The sequence below is a fragment of the Triticum aestivum genome, chromosome 1D (genome assembly GCF_018294505.1).
Source record: "Triticum aestivum cultivar Chinese Spring chromosome 1D, IWGSC CS RefSeq v2.1, whole genome shotgun sequence".
Taxonomy (NCBI): domain Eukaryota; kingdom Viridiplantae; phylum Streptophyta; class Magnoliopsida; order Poales; family Poaceae; genus Triticum; species Triticum aestivum.
The window spans coordinates 442,157,254-442,170,165 of NC_057796.1; the positions used below are offsets into that span (position 1 = coordinate 442,157,254).

The 12,912-nt window shown below is 45.3% G+C and overlaps 1 protein-coding gene across 1 annotated transcript; it reads left to right on the plus strand.

Annotated features, from left to right (window-relative positions):
• Positions 1-4,100: 4,100 nt before the first annotated feature.
• LOC123173917 (non-classical arabinogalactan protein 31) lies at positions 4,101-4,934 on the plus strand. Its single transcript, XM_044589971.1, has 2 exons — positions 4,101-4,375; positions 4,508-4,934. The coding sequence occupies exons 1-2, from the start codon at positions 4,174-4,176 to the stop codon at positions 4,810-4,812; spliced, it is 507 nt and encodes a 168-aa protein (XP_044445906.1). The 5' UTR covers positions 4,101-4,173; the 3' UTR covers positions 4,813-4,934.
• The last annotated feature ends 7,978 nt before the right edge of the window (positions 4,935-12,912 follow it).

Sequence of the window (12,912 nt, forward strand, 5' to 3'; positions counted from 1 at the left end):
AACTATAACGATCATAATGCTAAGCTAACAAATGGGTCTTGTCCATCACATCATTCTCCTAATGATGTGATCCCGTTCATCAAATGACAACACATGTCTATGGCTAGGAAACTTAACCATCTTTGATTAACGAGCTAGTCAAGTAGAGGCATACTAGGAACATTCTGTTTGTCTATGTATTCACACATGTACTAAGTTTCCGGCTAATACAATTCTAGCATGAATAATAAACATTTATCATGATATAAGGAAATATAAATAACAACTTTATTATTGCCTCTAGGGCATATTTCCTTCAGATCATGGATGTCGTCACACCGGGAGGGCCCTAAGAATATCTCTCCATCACGGGAGGAGCAAATCCCAGTCTCGAGCCATCTAGTCCCTTATAATACATTTCTGATGAACCTATTAGTTGTCATTATGATCACCCTGTTACGGTTGATGTTAGAAGAACCCCATAGTGCACCATAGTATGGAGTGACTCGATGCTCTCATGGTGTTAGGAATTGTGCATATTCTAACTATCCTGCATTATGGACAATTGACTTGTGATGATTTCTTCTCTTAGTATAACATACAACTAAGGTCAATTAAAAACACCAATGTGCTTCTACCATCATGCCCTCAAATTTGCCAGCATCATCGTTACACTTAACCATGCCCATGATTAGGAAAACGGAACCATCATGCAACACTTAAGCTAGTCCTAGAGGCGAGACTATAAATCTTATTTTACCGTTTATAAGTCTACATGTGCATATGAGTTTTCCTCTGAACCTCTTGGTTTTCGCAGGTTTGAGATCCATAACAGTTATAGCATAGAATATAAACATTAGTTATTAAGATGAAAATAAATCCTAACACCGTTATTATTTCCTTAGGGCATATTTCCAACAGATTTTAGCATCCAGAAAACTGCTCCCCCGAAGTCAGATCCAACCTTAGGGAGTCTCTCGCCTCTAGGTCACCATAGCCATGAAAACCAGAGGGGAAAACAAACCTCTAACCAAAGGAGAAGGCCAAGGAACAAGAAGGAGGACGATCCCCCTTACCCCTCTCCTTCGTGACGCTATAACTTCGTCGCGGACACCTCCATCATCTCCATCACCAATAATTTTATTTGTCATCCTCTCATAGTGATGTGTGAGTAGACCCTTTGGGGTTGAGGGTTTGTTGTAGTAGCTCTATGTCAAGCATCTCTCTATATTGATCTTATGATTTGCCACCATGATTATGATCTTGGGCACGATGTTTAGTTGAATTGTATATCGTACTTCTTGCGAGGAGTACATTTATGGATCGAATCTTGTTCATGTGATACTTAAGGAGTTAATTAGATTACATGATTCGTATCTAGTATAACCCCTGGAGACACCCATAGTTACATTGGGGTGATTCATTAGACAAAGACTGAATGATATAGATCATGAGGTGATTCTTTATTATAGTTGTTGGGGCTGCCCGAGGTGACATTGGGCATGTCATATAGATTAGATAGGCCAACTTAAAGTTGTTCCTAGCCATACCTACTTATCTCTTCCAGAATTGATCCAACAAAAAAAGGAACTTTTTGTTAGGTTGTATCATGTATTTTACTGAAGTTATCATGTTGGGAGTTGACATGAGTGAAACCTATGACCCTAGGCCTTGTTCCAAGCATTGAGAAGCTCAGCGTGTCCATCTTGCTTCCTTGCTGCTCTTGTTATTTTAGAAAATACAAAAATATTACCATCATCTATATTACCTATCTACCATCAAATTGATCTCTACGCGAACTAGTGCACCATTGGGTGTATTGGGGATACAAGAGACCTCTTGTATCTTATTGCAGGGTTACTTGAGAGGAGAATACATTCATCCTACGCCTCCTGTGGGTTGATAAACCTTATGTCATCCACTCGAGAGAAATTTGTTGCTGTCTTACAAAACTCTATGCTTGGAGGCCCAACAAAGTCTACAAGAATAGAAGTTGTGTAGTGAACATCATTGTTCCACATGGCATGGCGGTTACCAAACTATGTGATCTAGCTCTTAATTTTCCTAGAAATATTTGGGCAAACATGTTGTTATCATCCTCCACACTTCAATATTTGTTTTTAAATCCCAATCATCACCTTTCTTATAATCACTTCAAGCATACTTATGATAGTAGATATTTAGCTCTTACTATTCTCCCGTTGTTCAAAGATTAAAAAATATTGTTATCTACTGAATCACAATTGGAATTTAACGGAAACAAGCTCTACGCCACTGCACTCGGTTAGTTTTCATGATTGTCATCATAGCACCCTCAATTGGCTTTTGAGCTACTTTGCTTTGTGGTAGTTGAACAAATCCCACATGATGCCTTTGCAATCCTCTGAAAATCCGCAACTCCTTTTCTATGTATGTCTTCCTCCAATTTCCATTTATGTATGTTGCATAGTAACTACACTTATCTCTCTGGGCCGAGTTTTGTACAACATTGATTATACCCTTTTGTCGATCTGATATGAAAGGTGCACTGCACAGGAAGTACATGTTGCATCTTGCTGGGGTACACTAGATGTGGGAAGTACAAGTATGGCATCCTAGGGAGCACAAGCATGTAGTCGTTGGAAGTACAAGTTGCGTCTAAAAAAGGTTTGTTCAAACCTATCAAGACGTGATCTAGTTTCAAAGATATCGCCGCCAGAAATGCAACAGTGAACACGGTTCATGATTTGTAAACTTTGTTCAAGAGACATTTTGATTTAAATTTGGACCTTAAAAAAAGGGAAAGAAAGCACTTGTTGTCACCAAAGACACCCGAAAGCAACATTCACAAGAGGTATCTTTGACTAATGATCACTAGAAAATCTTGGCAGTTTCTTGACCAATTGATTCCATTGACGAGTTGCCTCTTCAAATCATGTTTCCATGAAAACTACCACCTTGGGACTTACGAGAATATTCGGTGGAAATCAAGTTAGATGCTGGATATTCAAATCCTGTTCCGTTGACTTTAAGTTTTCATTATAACTTGGTTTTCGCCGGATATTCTATCTTAGGATATCCTTTTTGGAAAAAATTCTTAGGATTTAGATGCAAGGCCTGACCAGACTCATCACAAGGGCACGCACATAGCATTTGTGCCATTATCTGCCTTTGATTACTCCGAAGAAGAAGTAGATACTTTTTTTTAACACGAGGCAAAAAGATTTGCCTGTTTCATTGATTAAGAAGAAAATTGTTGCCCAGTTAATTGGGAAAAACCGATACAGCAACTCAGCAAGGGCCAAGCCCACTCCCGAACCACAAAACCGATCGATGCAGAAGAAGAAACTCTGAACACATAATCAGATGAAAGCATACATTCCGAGAATCCCGATGGACCGGGATGGACGATCCAATATGCCTTGAACGCTACGTATAATGCTGCAAGGTTTCTGGTGCACGTATATGTACACCAGATATATATACAATATGCCTTCTCTCTTCCACCCAACGCGCCCGCCGGCCCTCGTTTTGCTGATACTCAGATGGGTTAACGTACGTGCTAGGGTGTGCGGTACTCCACCACTGCAAACTGCCGGCCGTCTCTTCGAAACATACGCAGTACGTGTATGTGAATTAAGATGATCACTTATTAATTACTCTAGACGCTTGCTTCAGTTACCTGGAAGCAAGTGACAGCGCTTTGAAAGTAGCACGCTTGCGATGCACTCCAACAAGGCTCCAAGCCACATGCGACTGCACCATGTATGCATGTTTCCCCGACGAACCTCGTAGTACATCCGGCATAACTTGGCCCATGAAATAAACAACAACTTGGTCAAACGACGATGTCCGCTAATTAATCCATTGCGTAAACAGCAAGCACGAATACTAGTATCATGATTTAAAACTAGCTAGAAGTAATGTGAGTGCGGGTTGGATGGAAGACACCTGTGGAGCTTGCTGATACTTCTGTACTAAAAGATTAATATGGTGATCACCTTGCAAATAGAGTACTTTGATGTAAAAAAGAAGTATTATACAGTATCATACAATTGCTCAGCTAGTACTAAGCTCGCACTGTCACACAAGTATGTACTACTATAAATTTGCAACCTCTAGCTTCTTGTCTTCGCAACGTATCATTCCTAGCTAGTTTGTCTTGTCCTAGCCAATAGCTGCTTCTGTTCTGTCTGCCTAGTATAGCCTTGTACCATGGCTGTGCTAGCCAAGTGCATTCTTGTGTTCTCCCTCTCCGCCGTGCTCCTCTCTCTACTTGGCACCAGCGCCTCCGCCGTGGGCCTGCCCCCGCCTCAGTCGCCGGTGAACTTCAGCATCGGCGTGCAGGGCATGGTCTGGTGCAGGACCTGCAGGTACAGTGGCTACAACGCCGACATGGAAGCCTCCCCGCTCCAAGGTTAACTCTGATCCCAACCTCTGCGTTCTTCAACCACGTACGATACGTACGCATCGCATATTCGCATGCATGCATGTGCTCCTTCGTCCTTACATCGATCGATACATTGCGTGCGTATATGTGCATGTGCAGGCGCGGTGGTGTACCTGCAGTGCCGGCACGGCCCACGGCGGCTGAAGAGGGTGGGAGGGGTGACAGGCCAGGGCGGCTACTTCATCATCCAGTCGTCGCAGATGGCGTCCTTCACCAGCAAAGAGTGCAAGGTGTACGTGGAGAGCTCGTCGTCGGCGGTGTGCAGCCTCGCCGACCAACCGGCCGCCGGCAAGGGGCTGCCGCTCAAGTTCGAGTCCTTCGTCAAGCAGGGCGACGGCCTGCAGGCGCTCTACTCCGTCGGCAACTTCATGTTCCGCCCCAGCGACCCCAACAAGTGCTACTGATCCATCCAGCCATCGAGAACCATGGATGAACTTGTAGGAGTTGAATAAATGTATTAGGATTAATTAACTGTTGGAGACGCGTCGATTGATTAGCTGGGATATGAAGGCAGTGCTTTAAGGTTGATCGTTTCTTCGGTCGTTGCAGTGTTTTTTTAAGGGAAGTTGTTGCAGTGGTTTTCACTAGTAGAAAAAGAGGCTTCCATACGCCCCCATTAGTCCCTAAAATAATCGAACCGCGACAAAAGGGGTCTTTAGTCGCGGTTCGGGAGGAGACCCGCGATCAACTATCTGGGCCCAGCGCGCTCGGTCGACAGCTGGCGGACGGGAGGGGCTTTAGTCCCGGTTGGCCTGGCCAACCGGGACTAAAGGTCCTCAGGCTGGCCCGAAGGCCTTTAGTTGCGGTTGGCCAGGCCAACCGGGACTAAAGGCCCATCCTATATATAGGACTCAACTCACTTCACTTAGCCACAATTCAGAAGGGGGGTGGTGGGTTTGCTTTTGGTTCCTCCTATGCACACAAGGTGTTCGATGAAATGCCCGAGAGCATGAAACAAACATGATATGAAGTGTCCGAGCCACACTTGAGCTTTCTCATTTATTTTTCCTCCGCGATCGCGGTTAGCAACTTGAACCTTTCATGTGTCATTGATAAAATATGCATGTGTGTAGTTCATTGTTTAATTTGTATTATTTCTAGCTAGTTAGTTTAACAAATGCATGATGGTTAATTATATACTTTATATAATAATAATGCAGATGAATCGGCAATGGATGTACGGTCCCCAACTCTCCGGCGAGTTCACTACGGGTTTGAAAGATTTCCTCGTAGTGGCAAATGCGAACAAGCAGCGAGGTTTTATTATCTGTCCATGTGCTGTCTGTAAGAATCAGAAGGGTTACTCCTCCTCAAGAGACGTTCACATGCACCTGCTTCGGCACGGTTTCATGCGAAGCTATAATTGTTGGACCAAGCATGGAGAAAGAGGGGTTAGAATGGAAGAAGATGAAGAAGGGGATGATATCGATGACAACTATCATGATCATTTCGTTGACACTTTCATGGAGGATGATGCTGAAGGTGGGGAAGGGTTAGGTGAAGGTGAAGAAGAGGCACATGATGAGCCCGCTGATGATCTTGGTCGGACCATTGCTGATGCACGGAGACGCTGCGAAGCTGACAAGGAGAGGGAGAATTTGGATCGCATGTTAGAGGATCACAAAAAGTCGTTGTATCCAGGATGCGATAATAGTCTGAAAAAGCTAGGCTGCACACTGGATTTGCTAAAATGGAAGGCACAGGAAGGTGTAGCTGACTCATCATTTGACAATTTGCTGAAAATGTTGAAGAATATGTTTCCGAAGAATAACGAGTTGCCCGCCAGTACGTACGAAGCAAAGAAGGTTGTCTGCCCTCTAGGTTTAGAGGTTCTGAAGATACATGCATGCATTAACGATTGCATCCTCTACCGCGGTGAATACGAGAATTTGAATGAATGCCCTGTATGCACTGCATTGCGTTATAAGATCATAGGCGATGACCCTGGTGACAATGTTGAGGGCGAGAAACCCAGGAAGAGGGTTCCCGCCAAGGTGATGTGGTATGCTCCTATAATACCACGGTTGAAACGTCTGTTCAGGAACAAAAAGCATGCCAAGTCGTTGCGATGGCACAAAGAGGACCGTAAGTCCGACGGGGAGTTGAGACACACCGCTGATGGAACGCAATGGAGAAAGATCGATAGAGTGTTCAAAGATTTTGCAGCTGACGCAAGGAACATAAGATTTGGTCTAAGTACTGATGGCATGAATCCTTTTGGCGAGCAGAGCTCCAGCCATAGCACCTGGCCCGTGACTCTATGCATCTACAACCTTCCTCCTTGGTTGTGCATGAAGCGGAAGTTCATTATGATGACAGTGCTCATCCAAGGTCCAAAGCAACCCGGGAACGACATCGATGTGTACCTAAGGCCATTAGTTGATGAACTTTTACAGTTATGGGGCAGACCTGGTGTACGTGTCTGGGATGAGCACAAAGAAGAGGAATTTGACCTACGAGCGTTGCTTTTTGTAACCATCAACGATTGGCCTGCTCTCAGTAACCTTTCGGGACGGACAAATAAGGGATGCAATGCATGCACACACTGCTTACATGAGACTGAAAGTGTACGTTTGGGTAATTGTAAGAAGAACGTGTACCTGGGTCATCGTCGATTTCTTCCCCGAAATCATAACGTAAGAAAGAAAGGCAAGCATTTCAACGGCAAGGCAGATCACCGGCCGAAGCCTGCGGAACGTACTGGTGCTGAGATATTTGATATGGTCAAGGATTTGAAAGTCATCTTTGGAAAGGGTCCTGGCGGACAATCAGTTCCGCGGGGAGTTGACGGGCACGCACCCATGTGGAAGAAGAAATCTATATTTTGGGAGCTAGAATATTGGAAAGTCCTAGATGTCCGCTCTGCAATCGACGTGATGCATGTTACGAAGAATATTTGCGTGAACCTGCTAAGCTTCTTGGGCGTGTATGGGAAGACAAATGATACAAAGGAAGCACGGCAGGACCAGCAACTTTTGAAAGACCCAGATGACCGGCATCCAGAATGGTTTCAAGGTCGTGCCAGCTACGCTCTTACCAAAGAAGAGAAGGTCATTTTTTTTGAATGCCTGAGCAGTATGAAGGTCCCGTCTGGCTTCTCGTCGAATATAAAGGGAATAATAAACATGGCGGACAAAAAGTTCCTAAACCTGAAGTCTCACGACTGCCACGTGATTATGACGCAATTGCTTCCGATTGCTTTGAGGGGGCTCCTACCGGAAAATGTTCGAGTAGCCATTGTGAAGCTATGTGCATTCCTCAATGCAATCTCTCAGAAGGTAATCAATCCAGAAGATCTACCACGGTTACAGAACGATGTGGTCCAATGCCTTGTCAGTTTCGAGTTGGTGTTCCCACCATCCTTCTTTGATATTATGACGCACCTCCTGCTCCACCTAGTCGAAGAGATTTCCATTCTCGGTCCTGTATTTCTACACAATATGTTCCCCTTTGAGAGGTTCATGGGAGTATTAAAGAAATATGTTCGTAACCGTGCTAGGCCAGAAGGAAGCATCGTCAAGGGCTATGGAAATGAGGAGGTAATTGAGTTCTGTATTGACTATGTTCCTGACCTTAAGCCGATTGGTATTCCTCAATCGCGGCACGAGGGGAGACTACGTGGAAAAGGCACGATCGGAAGGAAATCAACGATATGTATGGACGGTCATTCTATGACTGAAGCACACCACACAGTTCTGCAAAATTCCAGCTTGGTGGCTCCGTACTTCGAGCAACACAAGAATATTTTACGCTCGGACAACCCGGGGAAGCCTGAATCCTGGATTAGAAAGGCCCACATGGAGACTTTTGGCAGTTGGTTGCGAAAACATTTAATGAATGACAATGATGTTGGAGATCAGCTGTACATGTTGGCCAAGACACCATCTTCGACTATAACGACTTTCCAAGGGTACGAGATAAATGGGAATACATTTTACACCATCGCCCAAGATAAAAAGAGCACCAACCAAAACAGTGGTGTCCGCTTTGATGCAGCAACCGAGAATGGGCAAAAGGTCACATATTATGGTTACATAGAGGAGATATGGGAACTTGACTATGGACCCTCCTTTAAGGTCCCTTTGTTCCGGTGCAAATGGTTCAAGCTAACAGGAGGTGGGGTAAAGGTGGACGAGCAATACGGAATGACAATGGTGGATTTCAACAATCTTGGTTACCTTGACGAACCATTCGTCCTTGCCAAAGATGTCGCTCAGGTTTTTTATTTGAAGGACATGAGTAGCAAACCGAGGAAACGGAAAGATAAGAAAACGGTCAGTACATCATGCGATGATCCAAAGCGCCACATTATTCTTTCAGGGAAAAGAAACATCGTGGGAGTGGAGGACAAGACAGACATGTCAGAAGATTATAATTTGTTTGGTGAAATTCCGCCCTTCAAAGTGAACACTGACCCAAGCATTAAGTTAAATGATGAGGATGCTCCATGGATACGGCACAATCGTAAGGAAGCAGGCACACAAAGGAAGAATTGATGTGTAATAATTTATTGTACCAAACTTTGTTGAATGGATCATGTGAATTAAAACGTACGATGGCGAATCCGGATGATTTGTATTTGGTCGATGAACTAAATGATGTATCAAACCTTTTGTCAAACCTTCAAGGGATCGAGGATGTAGAACAAAACAATCGGTCTGAATTTTTAAAATGAATTAGTTTTATTTTTCTGGATTTTTTATATATTATTTGTATTTTTAAGATTTTAAAATGAATTAGTTTTATTTTTTTGAATTTTTTGATATATTATTTGTATTTTTAAGATTTTAAAATGAATTAGTTTTATTTTTCTGAATTTTTTGATATATTATTTGTATTTTTAAGATTTTCAAATGAATTAGTTTTATTTTTTTGAATTTTTTGATATATTATTTGTATTTTTAAGATTTTAAAATGAATTAGTTCTATTTTATTGAATTTTTTGATATATTATTTCTATTTCTAAGATTTTAAAATGAATTAGTTTTATTTTTCTGAATTTTTTGATATATTATTTGTATTTTTAAGATTTTAAAATGAATTAGTTTTATTTTTCTGAATTTTTTGATATATTATTTGTATTTTAAAATGAAAAAGGACCTTTAGTCGCGGTTCGTGACACGAACCGCGACTAAAGGCTCTTTCCGCGCGGGAACGAAAGCGGCGCGAAAGAACCTTTAGGCCCGGTTGGGGAGACCAACCCTGACTAAAGGGTACCTTTAGCCGCGGTTGGTGTCCCCAACCGGGACTAATGCTCTGTCTATATATACAGCACTTGGTAAATTTTCCCCCACCTCCCATTCTCCTCTCGACGCCGACGCCCTGCCCCGACGCCGACGCCCTGCCCCCAGTGAGCTCCGACGCCCTGCACTGCCGCCGCCGCCCCTGCCCTGCCCTGCGCGCCGCCGCCACCACTGCCCCTGCCCCTGCGCGCCGCCGCCGCCGCCCCTGCCCTGCCCTGCGCGCCGCCGCCACCGCTGTCCGTGCCCCTGCGCGCTGCCGCCGCCGCCGCCCCTGCCCCTGCCGCCGCCGCCGCCGCCCGCCGCCGCCTGCCTGCCTTCCTCCGCCTCCCGCCGACGCCTGCCGTCCTCCGCCGCCCGCCGCCGCCAGCCGCCGCCTGCCTGCCGTCCTCCGCCTCCCGCCGACGCCTGCCGTCCTCCGCCGCCCGCCGCCGCCTGCCGTCCTCCTCAAACAAAGAAAAGGAAGAAGAAAAGGAAAAACAAAAGGAAGAAGAAAAGGAAAAACAAAATAAGAAAAGGAAAAAGAAAAGGAAGAAGAAAAGGAAAAAGAAAATAAGAAAAGGAAAAACAAAATAAGAAAAGGAAAAAGAAAATAAGAAAAGGAAAAAGAAAAGGAAGAAGAAAAGGAAAAAGAAAATAAGAAAAGGAAAAACAAAATAAGAAAAGGAAAAAGAAAAGGAAAAAGAAAAGGAAGAAGAAAAGGAAAAACAAAATAAGAAAAGGAAAAAGAAAAGGAAAAACAAAAGGAAAAACAAAATACTTGGCAGTGCTCAAACAAAAACTTCTATGCAAATTAGTGCTCAAACAAATACTTGGCCGGATCGAGTACGACAAAGCGTGGCAAATGCAAGGCGATGAAAATAGGAGAAACATATGCCATTGATTTTGTCAGTGAAACCGGCAAGCCCCTACAGCACACCTCAAAGTTTATCAACCAATGCGGAGTCGTTGTTAGAGACAACGTCCCGATCACCGTCCAGGAATGGAAGGAGCCAAAGAAGGCACGTCTTGGTTTCAGTTTTGTCGACAAGAGAACGAAAAAGGATTGCTGGAGAAAGCTTATGGAACATTTCATTCTACCTCCGGAATACAACAAAGTCGATGAATTCGGTAACGAGGTTCCGGGTGGACGTGAGAGGAGGAGGCTAGTTAAAGAGTTCGCTCTTCAGAAGATGGGCGAAGCATTCCGGAACTTCAAGAAAAATTTAACCCGTGACTATGTCAACAAGGGCAAGACTCCAGATTTCAATGGACAACATGAGAAACTGAAAGATGATTGGCCAGAATTTGTGAGGCAAAAGAAATCGGAGCATTTCAAGGAAATATCGAAAAAATAAGGATAATGCGAGTAAGAAAAAGTTCCATCATATTATGGGGCCAGGAGGATACCGCCTTTCGGAGCCTATGTGGCAGAAGATGGAGCAGGACCTGAGGGTGCGAGGAATCCCTCCAGGTACAGAGGGATGGGACCCAAGGGCCAAAAGCTGGTGGTACGGGCATGGGGGATCGCTAGACCCGGAGACAGGGGTGTGTGTTCACCGGAAGAAAAAGTTTGCTCCCACCCAAGCCCTTATTGACGCAATGACCCAAGCTCAAGAGGGCTTGATCAAGTTCAACAGAGAGAAAGACGCACTGACAACAGCCCTCGGGAATGATGAACACGGAGGACGTGTACGAGGCAAAGGCAGAATTCCGTGGAAAGTAGGGTTTTCCCAGGACAATGACCCGTACCGTTACAGAAGCCGTAAGAGAAAGACGGACCGGGATGCAGATCTTTTGGCGAAGTTTGCATCGGAACTCCATGAGTTGAAGCAGACCGTGCATGAACTAGTAAAAGAAAAATCGGCTGCAGGGCCGCATGAAGATCATGAAGCGGATCGCGGAAGCCAGCAGCGGAGAAGCAGCGTGGCTTCCACGGATGCCCCGCCTGGTGCTAATGCACCGATGATCGAGATTCGTGCACCGGAGCCTCACTACCCCGTGGATGATGTAAAGGAGATGAAAGAATGTGATCTGCATTATCCCGTGGGGAACGTTTCCACGAAGGTAGCTACCGGCAGTGCTTTACCCTGTACACCTGGAGCACTCCACCACAACAACCCCATTGCATATGGCTATGCTCGTGTCACGGTGGAAGACATAGTCCAAGAGTTTGAGGACCTGGAGATTGACAAAGCTACACCCGAAGGGGAGAGAAGACTTGGAGATGTCAAGCGCCAGATCATTCTATGGAAAAAGAAGTACATAGTGTTTCCAGGCGAGGCGCCAAGGCTAACAAGTCCACCCCCCTCCGATGGTGGTGGTGGTGGTGGTGGTGGCGGTGGTGGTGGTCGTGGTGGTTCACCTACACCTCCTTCACGCCATTCGATGCCGTCCCCCGATCCACAACCTCCGGCGGGTAAGCAGCCGCCGCCCCCAATCCTCCTCCGGCGGGTACGACGCCCCCCAATCCTCCTCCGGCGGGTACGACGCCCCCCAATCCACCTCCGGCGAAGAAGCAGAAGCAGGCGGACAGCAAGGAAACCCGCTCCTGGACTATTAACCCGGACCCTTATGTACCTAAGACCACAAGGGTACCGGAGCCATCACTGAAGCCTCTCCTCCCAAGGCCTTGGGAACTTAGTGAAGCTGAAACCAAATTGGCCGCGTCTGCTCATTATGAGAAATGGAAGGCGGATACGAAGGCAAAAAAAGAGCCTGAGCCCAAGCAAGTATTCACTGAGAAGCAAAAGAAGTGGGCTAAGGATTTTTTGACGACACCGTCCCAAGCCGAGCTGAATATGCCTGACGACTATGGACATGAACTTCGTAGGCAAGCAAAAATATTGAAGGAGGAGAAAGAAGAAAGTAAAAAAAGCGGGAAACAAGATGACCAGCTCGGGATGCAGAATAAACAATCGATCCCCCCGCTCATAGTGAAAGCCGGTCCGGAAGAGGACCCCGAGATCATAGCAGCTGCGGCAGCACTTGGATTGACTGTAGCGAATGCCATGAAACAAGCGTCCGAGATGGGTTTGACTCTTCGTGCCTTCTTAGGCCTTGAGGATGCGCCAGTATGTGAGATAGCATTACAATATGTGCGGAATGGGCCTCTCGTCGAGCCTGCGCAAAGAGTCTACCACCACAAATGCGAAATCTGCTACGTTGGTACAAGCAATTCATAACATGGGCCGACAAAGAATATGTTTATGCGGATGTTACAGAGGAGCATCACACCAAACGGTACTCTGTACAAGTTCATATGAGTGAATTGTTCCAGCTGTT

Excerpts from the sequence above, each read along its gene's own strand:
- LOC123173917 (XM_044589971.1), top strand. The coding sequence starts at position 4,174 with ATGGCTGTGCTAGCCAAGTGCATTCTTGTGTTCTCCCTCTCCGCCGTG. Across the intron at positions 4,376-4,507 it reads GGAAGCCTCCCCGCTCCAAG|GCGCGGTGGTGTACCTGCAG; the intron begins GTTAACTCTGAT and ends GTGCATGTGCAG.